The sequence below is a fragment of the Lissotriton vulgaris genome, chromosome 8 (assembly GCF_964263255.1).
Source record: "Lissotriton vulgaris chromosome 8, aLisVul1.2, whole genome shotgun sequence".
In the NCBI taxonomy this organism is placed as follows: domain Eukaryota; kingdom Metazoa; phylum Chordata; class Amphibia; order Caudata; family Salamandridae; genus Lissotriton; species Lissotriton vulgaris.
The window spans coordinates 123,393,002-123,413,791 of record NC_141696.1 but is presented as its reverse complement, the minus strand read 5'-3'; the positions used below and the strand labels follow the sequence as shown (position 1 = coordinate 123,413,791).

Here is a 20,790-nt window from a genome sequence, read left to right as displayed (position 1 = left end):
GCCAGGGTCAGACTAATTTGCATATAGCCAAGTTCTGAGCTGGGATGGTGCAGTGAGCTAAAAAACGGTGATGGATCAAGCCCTGATCTTTGGACTGGGTAAGAGTGGTCTGCTTAATTCAGACACTCTGTTCATCACCACCCCCTTTTCTGAATCATTTTTGTCCACCATAAGCGTGGAAGGGTATACTCAGATGTGAGTCCCTAGCTCATTGCACCATCAGGATTCAAGCAAGCCGGGCCGAAGACGGCTGAAATGCCAGAAACCGGTCCCCGGTAGCTTGTTTTCTTCCCAGTATAAGAATTGGCTTGGTAGTTTGGTCTGCCCTGTTCCCATGATGCACTGGGCCAGGGTCAGACTAATTTGCATATAGCCAAGTTCTGAGCTGGGATGGTGCAGTGAGCTAAAAAACGGTGATGGATCAAGCCCTGATCTTTGGACTGGGTAAGAGTGGTCTGCTTAATTCAGACACTCTGTTCATCACCACCCCCTTTTCTGAATCATTTTTGTCCACCTTAAGCGTGGAAGGGTATACTCAGATGTGAGTCCCTAGCTCATTGCACCATCAGGATTCAAGCAAGCCGGGCCGAAGACGGCTGAAATGCCAGAAACCGGTCCCCAGTAGCTTGTTTTCTTCCCAGTATAAGAAATGGCTTGGTAGTTTGGTCTGCCCTGTTCCCATGATGCACTGGGCCAGGGTCAGACTAATTTGCATATAGCCAAGTTCTGAGCTGGGATGGTGCAGTGAGCTAAAAAACGGTGATGGGTCAAGCCCTGATCTTTGGACTGGGTAAGAGTGGTCTGCTTAATTCAGACACTCTGTTCATCACCACCCCCTTTTCTGAATCATTTTTGTCCACCATAAGCGTGGAAGGGTATACTCAGATGTGAGTCCCTAGCTCATTGCACCATCAGGATTCAAGCAAGCCGGGCCGAAGACGGCTGAAATGCCAGAAACCGGTCCCCGGTAGCTTGTTTTCTTCCCAGTATAAGAATTGGCTTGGTAGTTTGGTCTGCCCTGTTCCCATGATGCACTGGGCCAGGGTCAGACTAATTTGCATATAGCCAAGTTCTGAGCTGGGATGGTGCAGTGAGCTAAAAAACAGTGATGGATCAAGCCCTGATCTTTGGACTGGGTAAGAGTGGTCTGCTTAATTCAGACACTCTGTTCATCACCACCCCCTTTTCTGAATCAATAAATTGTACATCAGCAACTGCAAGGTAACAAACTTTACAGAGATTTACAGTCCTAGTATTGAAACTACACAAGGTAGAGACAACAGTGTTTATTTTATCTTCTTGCTGTATCTTTCAACACCCTGTAACCAATGGCCGTATCATGATCCCGTTCTCTGAACTGCACCCTCGCAGAAGGGGTCTACGTGTTCCTTTTTCAAGTCTTCAATGCATACATTAAAATAAAAAGTCCCTATGGTTCACTATGCACCACTTACAATCACTACCCAGTGTTTCCAACCTCTGTTTTCTGCGGCCCAGGCACTAACACAAAGATTGTTCCTCCCATTTTCACCTCTGTAAATTCGGAGATGTTCCATGTAAAATGAAGACCATGTATTGGTAAACAAATGGAGGAAACCCAAACAATGTACTCTTTTTTCAGGCTGCAGTGTTTGCCGCCACATTAATTCAAAGGCTAGAGAACATCTGAACCATATATATCTGATAGAGACATGGAGCTGCAGATTTCTTACCTTAGAATTATCCCCATGCTTGGGATTTGTTTGTGCAGGCACTGCTCATGGTCCCGGAGAAGGCCCAGACCATTCTCTTCCAAGCTATGTCAGATGAAAGATGCAGCGAAGTTCACAATTTGATTTGGGCTGGACATGACCAACTTGCTGGGTAGATCGGTTTCTTTATTGGTGGCCTTATGGCACCCCGCCTGGCTGAGAACAACTGGCTTTTCCAGGGATGTCCAAGCGTTTCTTATGGACATGCCCTTTGATGGCTCCTGTCTCTTCAGAAACAGACTGTGCTGGAGTGCTTCCAGTAATGTAGAGCTATGGCCAGGTCCTTGGGCCTTTCCATGGCCCATTGCCACTCCCAGACCAACTCCCTCTCCTTTTGTGGCCACGGGAGGGGCTTCCAGCTGCATCTTTAACAGCCAAGCCAGTACGGTGCGCAAGCTTCCCAGCCTCTGAGGACGCGGTACCCACAGACACCGTGGGTCAGGCAGCCTGAGGTTGACCCAGTCCTCCACCACCCCAGCAGCTGCAGCCTTCAAACCCAATTAGTTTACTCTCATACCATCATGGGCACCCAGTGAGAGGTGGGATATGCCATCAGCTAACATCAGACCGCTGATTTCTTCAGATTGTCCAAGGGGGCTGCTCCCTCCCCTTCATGACTAACCCACCACCCACTCACAACAGGCTGACAGAGGACCATTCCTCCTTACTCCCCAAGGAAGTGATGTCTCTCTTGGCCAGGGAAGCCATAGAGAGTGTGCCAACACCAGAAATAGGTCATGGTTGTTATTCCCACTACTTTCTGGTGCGCAAGAAGGACAGAGGCCTTTGTTCTTTCCTAGACCTGCACTCTCTCAAATTTGCCCTCGAAAGGAGAAGTTCAAAATGCTCATGCTCGCTCAAGTCCTTCCTGCCCTGGACCCGGGAGACTGAATGGTAGCATTGGACTTGCATGACGCATACTTCCACCTTCTCATCCTGCCTGCCCACAGGCATTACCTGTGGTTCATGGTGGACCATGAACACTTTCAGTTCACCAAGCTTCCTTTTAGCCTTACCAGCTCCACGCTAGTTTTCACCAAGGTGATGGCGGTGGTTGCAGCTCATCTGCAAAGATCAGGGGTGCCAGTCTTCCCCCAACTCAACAACTGGCTGTTGAAGGCAGGCTCGCCCCCTACAGACTACGGCAGGCCTCCTGCACTCGCTGAAATTAACTATCACAGTGCCCGAAGTCACACTTGACTCCCTCTCAGATGATCTCTTTCAACTGAGCTTTATCTTGACACTCTTCAGTTTTGGGACTATCCTCCCATATGGCGAATCCAGGATATTCAGGCTATGATACCGATATTTCAGCCTCTATCCTGGATTTTCGTGTGCCTGATTAAGAGGCTGCTGGACCTCATGGCTTCCTGCATCCTACTTGTAACTCATGCCTGTTGGCATAATTGGGTTCTGAAGTGGGACCTGCAATTCCAGTGGGAGCAACATCAGGGAATCTCTTCAACGTGGTCCAGATCTTGGAGGGAACTGCAAAAGATCTGCACCGGAGGCTGACTAACTGCAGCTGGGTCAGCAGCAGAAACCTCTCCCTTCTCCAACCAGATATGACCGTGGTGACAGATGCATCACTCCTGGGATGGGGTGGCCATCTGGGAGAAGAGGAGATCAGAAAACTCTGGTCTCCAGCGGAATCAGTTCTCCACATCAACCTACTTGGGCTCCTGGTGACCAAGCTGGCATGAAACGCTTTTCTAACCTCCATCAAGGGAAGTCTAGTGCAGGTGCTCATGGACAACGCCACTACGGTGTGCGACTGCAACAAACAGGGTAGGGTGGGATCGTGGACCCTATGTCAAGAAGTCCTGCTTCTCTGGAAATGGCTGAAACATCAAGGCATATCCCTGGTGGTTTAACACCTGGCAGGCTCTCGGAATGCCAGGGCTGATGAACTCAGCAGAGGATGCCTAGCGGATCAACAATGGCTTCTCCATCCAGAGGTGGTAAAAGGTCTCTTTCTGCTGTGAGGGGAGCCTTGCTTAGATCGGTTAGCCACCACTGAGAACGTGCAGTGTCAGCAGTTCTGCACGCTGGAGTTTCCAAGGTAGATCTCACTCAGATGCTTTTATTCTTGAGTGGAGCTCAGGCCTCCTATATGCCTTTCCGCTCATACCGCTCCTGCCCAAAATTCTCCAGAAGATCAGAAACAACTGGGCCCAGGTCATCCTCGTGGCTCCGAACTGGGCTTTGACAGTTTTGTATCCTGAGCAGTTGAGCATGGCCATCGGTCCTCTGAGCAGGCTGCCCCTTCGGGAGGATCTCCTGTGGCAACAGCATGGAAGGGTTCTCCACCCATGTTAACACAGCCTTTATTTGTTGGGATTGAGCTGTGACAGTTGATAGCTTTCGACCTTCCACCCGAAGTCTGCACTTTTATCTTGGCAGCCACGCATCCCTTCACCAAGACTGTATTTGCCTCCCATTTGGGGAGGTTTGTGTCATGGTGTTCAAAGAAACAGGTTGACCCTCTTTCTGCTCCCATTGTTCAGTTCCTTCTCTTTATCCTTTTTCTTGCCCCGAAGGGCTCTGCTCTGGGCACCCTAAAAGGCTGTCTTTCTGCCATCTCAGCCTTTATGCAGTTGCCTAATAAGCCACCCATCTTTAAATCCCCTGTTTAAATAGGTTCTTGAAAGGTGTGCAACACGTTTCATCCTTTGCCGTTCATTGTGCCTGAGTGAGGCCTTAATCTGGACTTAACTTTTCTGATATGTGCTCCCTTTGAGCCATTGCACAATTGTCCTTTCAGTCTCCTTACCATCAAGACGGCCTTCCTAGTTGCAATAACATCTGCTCATAGGGTCAGTGAGCTTCAGGCTTTGTCATTCAAGCCTCCGCACCTGAACATCTACCCAGACAAGATGGTTGTTCTCATTCGATCTTCCTAACTGCTGAAAGTTTTCACTCCCTTTCATGTAGGCCAGTCCTGCACCCTGGCTACTTTTTACGCTCTGCCAAATCCCACTAAGTAAGAGGAACGACTTCACAGTCAGGAAGAAAATGAGCATTGTCATTGTATCATCACCGCACACAAGTGTTACGGGTGGTCAACCAACTCTTCATGTGGTATATCAGAGGAAAGAAGGGAAGGCCGTGCAGAAGCGGACTATCTCCCGATAAATCATGCTCTGCATTAAAATCTGCTATGCACTGACCAAGAAGCAACCCTTTGAGGGCTTGCTTGCTCATTCCAGCAGAGCTAAGGCTACGACCACTGACTTAGCACTGGAAGTTCCTGTCCTGGACATCTACCAGGCAGCAACATGGGCTTCTCTACACACGCTCGCGAAGCATTACTGCCTAGCCAGTTGTGTCTGCAGGGATGAGCATTAAGCCTGTTCAGTCTGAAGGACTGTTTAGTGGGAAATTATTTTGCAGAACCATCTCCAGGGAGGTATTGCTTGGTTCTCTATCTAAGGTAAGGAATCCTAGGCTAGAAGTCTCTATCAGATGAACAAGTTGCTTACGTTCGGTAATGCCTTATTTGGTAGAGACTCTATCTAGCCACAAATTCCTTATGGACCCACCCATCTTCCCCATTCCGCGAAATGATTTCCAGGGACAGAGTTTTTCAGCTTTGAGGGCCCTAGTTTTCCACACCCGTGGTCAGTGGTCTTCAAGGTTCTGCACTCCTGCTGTGGAAAGTCTTGAAAAGAAACTGGCATCATGGCACTGGGGTGATGCCTATAAATAGGCACCACGCAAGTCACTTGCATAGCCAACGACACCACAGAGTCAAACGATGTCACCTACTGGCAAGCAGGGATACTACAAAAAAATTCTGGACACAGTCTGATGCCTTGGGATAATTCCGAGGTAAGGAATCTATGGCTCGATAGAGTCTCTACCAGATAAGGCATTACCGAAGGTAAGTAAATTGTTCAATATTACATCTTGAGTGAGCAAATATTTGTTCAATAAATAAAGTAGAAATCATATGCAGTCCTGGTCCGATCTTTTTTTTTTTCTTGCCCCCGGGACCCATTAAATCAATTGACAAGATTAGATTGATTCTATTAAAGGTTTCTAGCAGATTCGTAAATGAATTGGATATAAATGTAAATGTCATTGCATTTATATAACTCTTACTACCCCTGACAAGGCGTCAACGAACTTTATGCTGCTCCGAAGGTTAAAGGTTAGGTCAATGCCATTGGTTACTGTTAGTTGGATGGACTTGACTCTGTTCGAGGCATATGGGCTGCAGATGGTACATTATGAATAGATCGCCATCTGGTGTTGGGCTCGGATGATTGCACTTTGTTTTTCTCTTGGAGAGTCTTTTGTATCTTGGTGACTCCTCCCTTGGTTGGTAGTGCGCATGGGCATCGGCTCCATCCTTAGATTGTTTTTTTCCACCATCGGGTTCGGATGAGGATCGAGACGCTCCAGATCAACTTCAGAAGAAAGTGATTTATCGGCGCGTATTCCCTTTCCAATTCGACGGTATTGTTATCGAACGCGTTCCTTTCCATTCCGACGCGTTGCAAATAAAAAATCGAAGAGAAAAACTTGGATCTACGTCGAAGAACAGGAGGCCTTTCTCGACGTAGTCCAGCCCGGAGTCCATGGAAAGGACTCCATTCAAAAAATGTCCAACGTGTGGTGCTAAGTTCCCACACAAGGACCTACACGAGGTGTGCAACCTCTGCCTATCGCCTGAACACGAATCCAGGGACTGCGAAGCCTGTGCAGCATTCTCCTCCAAGCTAACGATTAGAAATCGTCGAGCTAGAAGACACGAGGTTTCCAGAATGCAGGCGGAAGCGATCCCAGAGTTGTTCGGAGACGAGCAAATCGAGGAAGAAGAAGAACAGTCGGGGTCGGAAGGGGACCAGTCGGAGACCGAAGAACTAATCGATCAACAAACCGTGAGTGACGACGTCCCCTTACCGAAAAACCGACCCCGTGCGGTAACGACCCCGCCCTTGGGCCCGGTCAAACCGCTGAAAAAAGTTTCCGACGCCCCGCCCTCGGGCCCGGCAACGAAACCGAAACTGAAACCGAAACACTCGGACTCCCACCATGTCGGATCCGAGAAAAGGGCGAAATCGACTTCGGCACCGAGGCTACATGCAAAAGAGAGCTCGGTATCGAAACATTCCATGTCGAAACATAAATATGACTTATCGCCCAAGAGACACTCGATACCAAGAAAGTCGGAATCGAGCAGGCATTCGGTGTCGAAAACAACAAGATCTGACGATCGAAAACAAAAGCACCTCTCGGAACCAGGACCTTCGGTACCGATTCAGGAGCAACAGACAGATCCCAAACAAAAGATCTTGTTTATTGATCCACAAACTGGGAAAGTGGTCACAAAGAAGAGAAAGAGTGAACAGTCAGAAGATAAACCTCTTCCTTCAAAAAAGAGAACAATGGGGACGGATATAACTCCTCCTGCTTCTCCTCGTCCTAGAGTCACACCCTCTTCTCCTATTCCTCACAATAGGCCAAATATTTCTACACCTTCCACACCAAGACCAGCTACACCTCAGTCAGATGTAGACAGTGATCTTGGGGAGGGAGAAACTCAGGGGGATGACGAAACTATCCCAGATGGGGAGGACCCATGGGAAAATTATGATGTAGGGTCAGATGAGGACAACGACCCAGAGCTATATCCCTCAAAGCCTTCACCACCTGATGATAACACAGGGTTTGTGCAGCTCATTAATAGGGCAGCAAAATATCACAAACTAGATATGCACACAGAACCTCAAATAGAGGATTTCTTGTTAGAGACTTTACCTAATGCACAGAGAACATCAGGTACTCTTCCTATGTTAAAGGGTCTTCTTAGTCACACAGAGGAAATATTCGAAAACCCAGTGAGAGCCAGGGTGTTAAACCCGAGAATTGATAAAAAATACAAAGCGGCTCCAAAGGACCCAATATTTATTAGAGGACATGTACCTCTAGACTCGCTGGTGGTCTCAAACGCTCGCAAAAGAGCAAACTCATTATCTACAGGAGAGGCTCCTCCACCAGATAAAGAGTCGAAGTTAATAGATGCATCAGGCAAGAGAGTAGCATCTCAGGCAGCGAATAGCTGGCGTATAGCCAATACACAAGCACTACTCGCACGTTACGACAGGGCACATTACGATGAGTTAGAAAAACTTCTCATACATCTCCCAAAAGAACACCAGAAAAAGGCAGATCAATTAATACAGGAAGGTAAAATAATAACCAATACTTCCATTAAGTGTGCATTAGACGCAGCAGACACTGCAGCAAGGTCTATTAACACCAGTGTCATGCTAAGAAGGCATGCATGGCTTAGAATCTCAGGATTCAAACAAGAAGTACAAACAGCCCTATTGAACAAACCATTTGATCAGAAAACATTGTTTGGTTCAAGCACAGACGAGACATTAGAAAAAATGAAGAAAGATACAGAAACGGCTAAGTCAATGGGAGCATTGCAACAGCCAACACACAGAGGTTCCTTTCGTAGATCCACCTATAGAGGGGGCTCAAAGAACACAGGAACGAATCAGCAATCCACATCTTTCACACCAACATCACCCAGAGGTAATTCAAGAGGCAGTTACAGAGGTAACAACAATAAAGGTAGAGGCCGCAGGAATAATAACAACCGCAACGCCTCAACACCAAAACAGTGACTTCATAGAACTCCCCCCAGACCACATAACACCGGTCGGGGGACGTCTATCACAGTTCCTACCTGTCTGGGAAAACATCACGTCAGACAAGTGGGTGAGACAAATTATCCAACATGGTTATTGCCTAGAACTCACAGCTACCCCACCAAACATCCCCCCAAACAGCGTCCAATGAGTCAAGATCATCTGACATTGTTAAGAGAAGAAGTGCTAGCACTCCTACAAAAGCATGCAATAGAGAAGGTCCCAAAGGATCAACAAGGAACAGGAGTATACTCTCTATACTTCCTGATCCCCAAAAAGGACGGGTCCCTAAGACCAATATTAGACCTCAGACCTCTCAATGCTTACATAAATTCGGAGCATTTCCACATGGTCACGCTCCAACAAGTACTTCCTTTACTGAAGAAAGGGGACTTTCTTTCTACACTGGATCTAAAAGACGCTTACTTTCATATCCCAATTCACAAAGCCCACAGAAAATACCTAAGGTTTGTGTTAGAAGGACAACACTATCAGTTCAAAGTCCTTCCGTTCGGTGTCACAACAGCACCAAGAGTTTTCACAAAATGTCTAGCTGTGGTGGCAGCACACCTAAGAAGACAACAAATACATGTCTTCCCATACTTGGACGATTGGCTAATAAAGGCCAAGTCAAAGGAAGAATGTCTTCACAACACACAGAAGACAATCCAATTGCTGCACCACCTAGGGTTCACGGTGAACTACAAAAAATCACACCTGCAACCAAACCAGATTCAGCAATACCTGGGGGCTACAGTAGACACAGAGAAGGCAATAGCATACCCCAACCCAATCAGAGTACAGACAATGGTCGGGTTAATACAAAGATTTCAACCACAACACTTACTACCAGCACGAGTGTTTATGCAACTATTAGGCATGATGTCCTCCTGCATACTGCTAATACCACATGCCAGACTGCAAATGCGCCCACTACAAGAGTGTCTAGCGACACAGTGGAATCAGGCTCAAGGTCAGATTTCAGATCTGGTGTTGGTAAACGACCGGACGTATCGCTCTCTGAAGTGGTGGAACACAGAAAACATTTCCAAGGGACGGTCGTTCCTAGAGCCAATTCCACACGTGATAATAACAGCGGACGCATCGCTCTCCGGATGGGGAGCGCATATGGACAAATACACAGTACAGGGGAAGTGGAGTGTGCAGCAAAAGAAACTGCACATCAACTACCTAGAACTATTAGCAATATTTCTAGCACTAAAAGCTTTCCAAATGCAAATAGCAGGAAAAGCAGTCCTGATCAGAACAGACAACATGACTGCAATGTATTACATTCAAAAACAGGGGGGGACACACTCTCTCCAACTGTCCAGACTAGCACAGGACATATGGAGATGGGCCATTCCTCAAAAGATCTACCTGTTAGCGGAACACCTACCAGGAGTTCAAAATCAAATAGCAGACATCCTAAGCAGACAGTCAGAACAAGTACACGAATGGGAGCTGCACGACCAAATACTACAGCCATTCTTCCAAAAATGGGGGCAACCAGAGATAGATCTGTTTGCCAATCATCAGAACGCAAAATGCAAAGAATTCGCATCCAGGTACCCACACCAAAGGTCCCAGGGCAATGCACTGTGGATAAATTGGTCCAACAAATTTGCTTACGCGTTCCCTCCTCTACCACTAATTCCATTACTGGTTCGGAAACTACAGCAACACTCAATGACAATGATACTAGTGGCACCCACGTGGGCAAGACAGCCGTGGTTCACCACGCTGCTACAACTCTCACAAGTACCACATCAAAAGCTAAGGTTATTACCCATGCATCTTACACAGAACCATGGAGAAATAATGCACCCAGATCCCAAACAACTGAACCTAGCGATCTGGCTCCTGAGGTCATAGAGTTTGGGTATTTAGATTTACCACCAGAATGCATGGAAATCATTAAGCAAGCAAGACGTCCTACCACCAGAGCATGCTATGCAGCAAAATGGAAGAGGTTTGCTATACACTGTAACAGTAAGAACATCAACCCTCTGGACGCATCCACTAAACAAATCATTTGCTATTTATTACACTTACAGCAATGTAACCTAGCATATACCTCTATCAGAGTTCATCTCGCAGCTATAGCGGCATATCTACAAAACAGGCAACATCTGTCACTGTTTAAGGTACCAGCAATTAAAGCTTTCATGGAAGGACTCAAAAGAGTCATTCCACCAAGAAGACCACCTTCCCCAGTCTGGAATCTCAACATAGTGCTTACCAGACTAATGGGGCCACCCTTTGAACCTATGCATAGGTGTGAAATACAATTCCCCACATGGAAGGTGGCCTTCCTCATAGCTATCACGTCACTTAGAAGAGTAAGTGAACTGCAGGATTTTACGATTCAAGAACCATTTATGCAGCTACACCAAAATAAAGTGGTTCTTAGAACAAACCCAAAATTCTTACCGAAGGTTATTTCAGCATTCCACATCAATCAGTCAGTGGAATTACCGGTTTTCTTTCCAAAACCACAAACAGTAGCTGAGAGAGCCCTACATACACTGGACGTTAGAAGGGCCATATTTTACTATATAGAAAGAACACAAACTTTCAGAAAGACAAAACAGCTATTTGTTGCGTTTTCTCCTACACATAAAGGCAATCCCATCTCCAAAGCGGGCATTGCCAGATGGATTGTAAAATGCATTCAAATATGCTACTTAAAGGCAAAGAGAACATTAACTGTTCCTCCTAGAGCTCACTCTACACGTAAACTAGGAGCATCTATGGCATTTCTGGGAAACATTCCACTAGATGACATATGCAAAGCGGCTACCTGGGTTACACCGCACACCTTCACAAAACACTATTGTGTAGATGTGCACACAACACAACAAGCTAGAGTGGGGCAAGCAGTATTAAAAACATTGTTTCAGACAGTTGCAACAGACACGGGCGACCACCGCTAGGGAGAGAACTGCTGTATAGTCTATTCATAATGTACCATCTGCAGCCCATATGCCTCGAACGGAATATGCTACTTACCAGTATGCATCTGTTCTTGGCATAGAGGGCTGCAGAGTGGTACATGCCCTCCCAGCCTCCCCGGAAACCTGTGTCTGTTCCAACATTATCTTATTTAGATACACTTACATGGGCACTCTTATCTGTATTCTACTATACTACTCCATCTAACCCTACTATGGCAAAACAATCTAAGGATGGAGCCGATGCCCATGCGCACTACCAACCAAGGGAGGAGTCACCAAGATACAAAAGACTCTCCAAGAGAAAAACAAAGTGCAATCATCCGAGCCCAACACCAGATGGCGATCTATTCATAATGTACCACTCTGCAGCCCTCTATGCCAAGAACAGATGCATACTGGTAAGTAGCATATTCCTTCTGAAGTATTCATGCAACCATTTTGAGGCCTTGAGATAGATTCATATGTTTTCGGTGTAGAGGGCTGAGATCTGATAGTCTTTAACTAACCTTGGTCTTTCTGGAATGTTGTGGGTTTTACTCGGCTTAGGGAGTAAAGCCAGGCAAACACCCACTTGGAGGTGGTGTAATGCAAAATGATGGGACTCCAATGTAAATGTAAATGTACATGTATTTATATAGCGCAAATCGCCCACATCGCAGGCATCTATGCGCTTGCTTAGGGAACCCGTCCTGGTATTCCCCTGTGAGATACCCCGGCAGGATATCCACAAGGTGAAAGCCAGGCATCCCGCCGCGAGGGGCCGTTGTGGAGATTAAGCAAGCTATTGCCCAGAGTCGCAGAGTGTGAACCCGTGAGTCGAGTAGGCACCGGAGCGAAAATTATCGAGTCTGTGGAATTATTGAGCCCAACCCCCGTCGGGGCGGGTAATTGAACCCTGGTCCAGGGCCGATCTCAGCTTCCGGGTCTGCCGCCTCTAACCCCTGAGCCACACTTCTCCATGCAGAATATGATAAGGCCCCCGCTACTCCAAAATATCAGAAATATTCATAGGCTTTAGGCTGAATGGGAACCCTCTGGCCTGCAGGGGCATGTACTGTACCCCTATTTCAGGATTTTATTTAGCCTTCTTTATGAAAACCTTAATATTGGCATGGTTTTCATTTAAGCTAAGCAAGTATAAAAGAGCATATGAGACAGGAGGTCTCGCCTGAGGATTCGATTTCAGGTGATCCGATTGAATCTTAAGGAAACAGAGATCAGGATCAAAAGAGTCTGTATTACCAATTGGAAGATCGGGTATTTGGTGACGTGCATGAAGATTGATTTAAGGATTATAGAAAGCTAATTCTGATACCTTTTCACATGGGGACACAAAGCCTTTCTCCTTTATTCTCTCTCTAGTCATTGCTAATGTTCTCCCGGATAAACCGATTTAGAAATCGCAAATGTCAAAGATATCCTTATATTCTTTGTTTGGATAATTGCCTATTGGTGGGTTCTTTTGATGTGACCATTGCATTTTAAGCTTACATATCCCCCCTCATTGCATCTCATATATAACATATAAATGTACTAATTTGCACACTTTACATTTATAAACATGCTATTTTTAGCAGTCTTTGCTTATGTTTACCATATAATATTTACTTATCGTAGTTTGATAGGGCTTCAATTATTCACATGTATGTTTAACATGGATTATGTTGTATTATAAAGTTAGGTGAAAGTGGAACAAAGTTAATGTGTTAATTCTTGCATTTGACATCATTCAATGTGGAGGCTGCCCTTTTCAAACCCATTAAAACATTGTACTTAACATTGCTACAAATAAGTATTACTTCGAGTGGAAGAGCTTCATTTCCTGGGGTATTCAGTGCATATAGAGCAGTAAACCTCATTTGTGAAGGTCACAGACAGGCTCCAATGAGTTAGTCCAGCCTCCTCTGGTGGTTGGGGACTCTGCAACTTACCGAACATGCCTCTTAAATAATTTCAGTTCAACACACTGATGGATTTTGTATTCACATTTGCTAATGAGGGACCTCAACCATGCCTCAATCTAATTTTATATTTTTTCTCTGGTCCCTGATGAGGCTACTTCAAAAACACAGCAGCACATGTTACACACAACACATCTTAGGTGTTAAATGTTTATGCCCTTTCTTTTATCCAGGAGTAGTAGGGATTAATTCCCACCCAACACCTTTACCATAGGCGAAAAAAGACTCTGCTCAGCAGAAGATGACGACGTAGCGGCCTAGCTCTAGTTAGGTTGGGATGCTCTCACCATCCTTATATCAGGCCAGATGTTGTAGAGACGCCAGTGCTGTTCTCAGACACTAAGCAGAAGTAGATCAGCACAGTATGTTGATCAACTTCTGGGCAGTGCCTTCACTTTAAGTGGTTGGTCCGACCATGGGAGGTGGGGTGAATCGTTTGTGTCCGACTGTTTGGACCACTCCTCAGTGACAGGGTACTTTTAAGAGGTGTGCAATAGAGACGGGTGAAAACCAGGAGTAGCCTTTGTGGCAAGCTTCTTCATTCTGTAGAATGCAGCTCCACATATTTTCTCAATGCAATTGACATTTTGTTGAGCGTGACTAGGTTATATATTTCTTTTTATTTTTATAGCAAATTCCTAAGGAAAATGGATTCCTCAACAGTAGAGGTTTTATTTCAAACATGTTTCAATTCTGTGTGGCTCAAACATTCACATAGTCCCGCCCTAAGGAAATAAACAGTACTCGCAGTTAAGATAGCTATGTAACATGACCGGAAACATCGCTTCCAGTGACGGCTGCCATGTATTGAGGGCAGTGTGGCAGGGAATCAGGGCTACAAAAAAAGTAAAACTCTTACCTTGAGGCGCGATGAGACGTCCTCCTTCACCAGTCGTCTCTCTCCTGAAGGACCCAGCGAACTCCCCTAACCAATCCTGGCGCTGCTCTCACTAGTATGAGAGAAGCATACTTACCATGTTAATTTTCCGCTCTGGCCTTTAGAGTGACGCTCCTCCGCTAAAACGGAGGAGCCGCACAGATCGCTTCCTGTTTGTATTTATATCTCCTCACATTGAACACATAATGATACTCCTGTTTTGTGGTTCCTTTTCTCAGGTGCTATCAGCATTCCTGGAGCCATGGTGGGAATCATTGCCGGAGGAGTGATAATGAAGAAGTTCCAGTTGTCGCTGAAGCAGTGTGGAGCCATGTGTGTCATTGGGATGGCCCTGTGCATCGCCGTAGGCCTGCCCATCATTTTCTTGGGCTGTCCAACACAGGCATTTTTTGCTCCAGGACATGTACCAGTTGGAAGGTAAAACCCGTTTGTAGGACTACCCAAATGTTACACAGATTTGTAGCTCTCATGTTTTTCAATTATATTAGTACCTGTTCACAAAGGCATTTTGGAGTTTGTAAAGTAGTACTCCTCGAGTACTCCTATGTGCTTTTATACAATTTTCAAATTGCTATTAATTTATATGCGTACTTGTAGATTTAAATCTACATTCTAAATTATTATTGATAACCAATTCATTATATGTATTGGCTGGTCTATCTTTTTTTCTGTACAATTGCAGCTTCTGTTTTATGTTCTATAATGAAAGTAATAAAATTATTTTTTAAATAAAATGTACTCTTAAACAAATTTACAATTTGCAAATATGTCCAAAAACATCTAAAATGCGCATAAACTTGGAACATCTTAAGGAAATGTTCATATGAAATTAGTACAATTAGACAGAAATGTGCCCTCCTTGTATTTCAGGGCTGATTCACAAAAACATATGAGTGCAACTACAAGATTACGTCCTATATGTATAAATGCTTCTGTGAATCATCCCTATTGTCTGTGCTATTTTACAAGACAACGCTGTGGACCTTATACTCTATGGACAATTAGCACAGCTACCGTGCACTGCTTATGCAAATGAGTAGTGCGATAGGCTTTTGCCAATCCCCAAGCTCTGTATTCGCATACCGGGCATCCAGAGTGGGGCTGTTGGGGACATAGTTGAAAGTTCTGTGGATTCCAGGCCTCAATGCAGAAAAGACTACTGGTGCATTCCCAATTATGCTCTGGCTATATGGATTGATGGACTGGCCTCCAGATCTCCAGCCACATACGTGGAAGTAATCATTTCAAGGTCCATGCCCACAACATACCATCCAGGCAAACTGAATTATGCTTATATCGACCTCAATCAACATAAGTGTCCTCTTGTGAATTCTGCCTGCCAAGCGCAACCTGGCATATTGGAAGAGGTAAGAGTTGGGTGGGTGCACGCACTTGTATTTGTCAATGAAGGATGTAAATGCTGCTAATCCTATGTTCAACCTCTGCAAAAATGTAGTGTAAGGCCCACATGTATACAAGAAGTACATATTTTGCAAATGCAACCGATTTTGTGCAAAGGTAGAAACAGATTGTGAAATAGACCGTGTGCAAAATTCATCATCTTTTTTAACCTTCATATACTTTTTTTCACCAAAAGATTAAATACAAATTGTGCAATGATAGCTCTATTTCACTGAGCTCATAGCGAGGAGTGGTCTGGTATGTTGGTGTAGTAAATGCATTGCCAAACCTGGTATAAGTGATACCACGGGCATCGGTATCCGGGATCACACGTTGCTGTAGGGACCTATTGAATGGAGACTTACATATGGAAATCGGTGTTGCAGCATTCATTTTTGAATAGCAAGCCTTTTACCTTGGTTTTTAGTCCACCTGCTTTTTAGGTCGAGCATTCGAGACCTCTTGTTTATACTTTAGTATATACTTATATACTTTAGTATATATACTTATATGTGTATGTACTTTGTGGGCTCTGCAGATAAGTCCTAGGATTTGCCTGCTTCCGCTTAGGGACTTTTTTTTCTGTTCAACTGCCTCTCTTTAACTGTCTTGATAGAAAACGACCATCAGAGGTCCGTAAAATATCAGAATTGCTTTCTGCCGAGTGACTTTCTATTTTTTTTTTCTGCCAACTGCCTCTATTTAACTGTCTTGATAGAAAACGACCAGCAGAGGTCCGTAAAATACTAGAATCACTTTAGCATTCTCTAGATACCAGTCCATAGAAATTGTCTTCCACGAGCATCCGTAGACAATAATATTGTTTTCAAATCTTGTAATTTCAGTGATATGACCACCGAAGGCCCTGATTTTATATTAAAAACAGAGCTTGGACTATACCACTTCCAGCTGATAGGCAATATTTCTCTCCATGTGTTCCTCATACCTGGCACGTCTCACAATTTGGTGCTTATTTTGCCTCCATGTTAAAGAACGGTAAATGTATCAGCACCCAGGCTAATGTGCTGCATAGCGAAACACATATAAGGTCCCAAAGGTGAGACAGATTGCATTTTCAAATGCTTGTTGTAGATAGATTTGTATCTGGAAATCCATCTGGTATTACCACTCCCAGGAATGCCAGGCAAAGTAATAATAGACAACTTGTAATCCTGTCTCATCACTAAAAACTCACACCTTCTGCACAAATGGGAGGCAGCCAGCTCGTTATGGGGCAAAAACGTAGAAGTCAGAAACTTGGCGACTGTAGAACCCCGTATCCACATAACTGTATATGTTTGAAACACTTTTACACATTCATATCAGAGTTAACCCTTTGGATGCGTCGGACGGCCCCCGGGTGGCGTGTGTGGGAGCCTTCGGATTTGCGCACGCGTGGAATTTTCAAATGAAAGAGGTGCATTTGCGAGTATAATTCCAAGAACTTGAACGACAGAGCCGGGATGGTGACATACTAGATTGCGGACATATTTGAAGGGTTAAGCTAAGTATTTCCCAGAGAAACAAAGGCAGGGGTGAAGGAAAAGCTCACGTAGCTGTCCCTCCAACGGCTTCACTTGAACTTAGCGGTCGGCAATTTATATTCCAATAAAGTTTTTCATGAATGTCTTTTTTCGTGCCACCTTTGCGGTCTTTAATGACCGACCCCGCTGACATTCTAATTTAACAAAGCTCCGGATTCAAGCTGTTTGAGTGCATCGCGTGCACATTTTTAACTTTCTTTATTTTGTGAATTGCCTCTCTGTATGGCCACCCCGTATTCAGATATTTTCTTGTAGGTGTCTTTAGATAGGTTAGAGGGAACAATGTTATGAAAACTGAGATAGCCTGAAATGCTAAGCCTACAATACTGGGCGAGGTCTCTCTTGTTTTTTTATATTGCCCTTATTTAATCTCCCTTTGCGTCTACCTCACCTCCCTGAATGACCCTACGGGGCAGATTTACAAGCCCCTTGCGCCTCTTTTACGCCGCTGTTGCATCACTTTTGTGAAGCAGCGGCGCGCAAAGCCAGTGCCATGGTGCGGGGTACTTACAACATGACGCATCTGGGAGATTTGTCACGTTGAAAAGCCCAGCGCCACATGTAGGCGTTCCGGTATAGGGGAGGTGGGGGGAGGCATTCCGGCGCAGGAGCGCCTCCTATAAGTGGCTGAGTGAAATCTACAAGATTTCACTCAGATTTCACTCAGCCACTTTTTAGGCCATGCTGTGTCAAAACCCTGCGCCTGCTCGAAGCAGGCATGAGGATTGACACAGCATTCTAAGGATAGGGCACCCCAGAGCCTTGCTGGCGCTGTGTTGCGCTTGCGACACAACTCGAGCAATGCGCCAACTTTACGGCAGCAGATGCGTCATGAATTTGTCCATTTTTGCCCCATGGTGCGCCGCATTGTAAATGCGGCGCATCAAGGGTGGCGGAGCCATGACGCACAATCACTGGCGCATCCTGCTGATATGCATGAATGCGCCAGTTATTGTAAATCTGCCCCTCCTTGCCTAAAGCTGACCGCAGAAACCAAGCTTCCTGCGCTCGGGTAAGCCGTGCCCTCTTCCGGGATACTTGATTTGTTTGTATTTATCCCTCAATTATCTGCTGCCCGTCTCAAAAGATCACACATCACTGCCACGCTTAGCTGTCACCTTTTGAACCACTCGGTTGAATGAATTATGGCTCAGTAAACACAAACGCAGCGCCTCATTATACAGATAAACTTTGCAGAATCCAATGAAAGTTTTATTGTGTGTCAAGGGCGCGACCAGCATTAACCCTCCACTGCTCGACAACCGCAGAGCCCGCAGTGACTCCCACACTGAGTCACCGGTCACTGCCGCCGCGCTTCGTTCTGTCGATGTGAGTGGGCTGCTCAGCTTGTGGCGGCAGGAAGCATGCTACTTGGTTGTAAACATGGCCGGGCAACTTTCCGATTACTGGTGTACACGAATTCAAAACACAGCTACCAGTCTTGATGGGGGGCTGCAATATGACATGATGGCAGATAGAAATTTCTAAATATGTAACGTGCAACACGAAAGGTGGTAAATATGAATGTTTCTATGCATTGCATTTTTCCTACCGTGAGGATTTTCTTAAAAATCATGCAGTGGCTGTCCTGTTGGCCACCTTGTGCTGTTTCTGTGTAGTGTATGCTCAAAGGATCTGGGGTATTATTCTTCATAACTGCTGTGATGCCCGGCTCGAGGTGTTTTAAAGCAGAAAGAAGTTTCACAATGTTGTGAATTTAACACGTTTCGATACTGCCCGATCTAAATTGCACCGAAGCTGTGGAAAAAAATGGATGTGTCCTGTTCTCCACTGTTTGCATCTCCTGCCACCCTTCCCCCCACCCGCTGCTTCTCACCCACCACTCCTTTCCTCTCCTGCTTCCCCTCCCTACTTCCACTGTACTGTCTCCCTTATCACCACCCACTGCTTCACCCCCACTGCATTCCTCGCTCATCTGCCTTTGCCAAGACTTGTTTATCTTCTCTTGACTTAATCGACCGCCAGTGCACTGTAATGCGATACACAGCTCTAGCAGAGGCTGATGTGGCTCGGATTCAAATGCATCCACATCACCAGCATTACCAAGAGGCAGCCATTTGCACACATAAAATTACTGAGAGAGGCGCGGCAGCACACAGCAGGTGTCATACAAACATCAGCTCTTCATTTTTAATTATTTTTTAGTTGTTCTAATGAGCCATTTCTCTGCTGAGGGAATCATTTGTTTCACAGGGGGCAAAAGGAAGGCCACTGATCTCTTACAGTGACGCAATGTAGCATAAGCCTTGGTGGTTTAAGACCGCTGGCAAAGAGGGCGCTGCACTGTTAGACACGGACAGTTCACCCCACACCGACCATGTGCACCATGTCGAGGTTTGGACCTGGTTCTCCAGTTCCAAAGTTGGTAACTGTGGCACTAGCACATTCCACGTCAACAGCAATCTAAGGCCCGCAGACATCACTGGACAATGTAGCCAGCTGATGCAGACTGCGCCCCACACTCTCATGGCTTATAAAAACAACAAGCATTCAACACAACGCCACACAATTAAGTGTCATGCAGTTCCACAACACACAAATGCACATCACATAATTCGACTACACAACACATTTTAACATCTCATAATTCCACAGCATACAATTCATCTCTGCATCATTCCACTACATGTCACATAAAATGACAATCCATCAAATTCAACTCCGCAAATGTCCCCTTTGCTCCATGCCATATAATTCCACTTCACATTATACCACTCCATGCAATACAATTCAAATCCAGATAATACCACTACACATAATTACCCTCCAACCTACATACAACCTTCACACCACATAATTACACTCCACACATATCCACTCCGCTCCAAAACACATAATAACACTCAACAAAATTAAACTCCGTAATGTGCCCCATATTTACAGTCCATATAATTGCACACCATGCCACACAGTTCCACACAATCCACACCACACAGTTCAACACCACACAATCCCATGCCACACAACATAAATAAACTCCACTCCATACCACATAATTTCACTCCACACCACATTATTACACTACGCATAAATGTACTCCGTGCCAAATAGCTCCACATAATACATTCCACACCATGCCACATAATTCCGCTCAACATAATTTCACTCAATGCCACACAATACCACCCAACACAATTCAACTCCACACAATTCCATTCCATGGCACAAAATTCCACTCCACAATGCATAAGTCTACAAGACATAATTCCACTTCATGCTATAAAATTCAACACCACAGGACCTAATTCCACTCAATACATGCCACTCCATGACACGCCATACCACTACACAAAAGTTCACTACACTTAATACCACATAATTACTGTCCACATAATTCCATTGCACACACGCTGATCCAGCATTTCTCATATTGGTTCACTTAATGTGTTTCTGCACAGTTCCATTACCATAACTTAAAAAAAAATCCAAATCACAAACGCACACTATCCTACTTTTTTTTTGTTGGTGTCTTCTGGGTACAAAAGCGCAGCCTTTTTGTGAGTCTATAACCTTCTCTCCCCTTCATTCTCTTTCTCACAAATTCTATCTACTACTCGATCTAGAGTCCATTCACCATTTCATACGCAAA

General features: G+C 45.2%; 1 protein-coding gene across 1 annotated transcript in view; it reads left to right on the top strand.

Annotated features, from left to right (window-relative positions):
• Positions 1–20,790, top strand: part of LOC147693578 (solute carrier organic anion transporter family member 2B1-like) — a 435,047-nt gene that overhangs the window by 313,985 nt on the left and 100,272 nt on the right. The window contains exon 10 of the mRNA XM_086933810.1: positions 14,454–14,652. Coding sequence (XP_086789936.1) covers positions 14,454–14,652 — 199 coding nt within the window. The remainder of the gene's footprint in view (positions 1–14,453; positions 14,653–20,790) is intronic.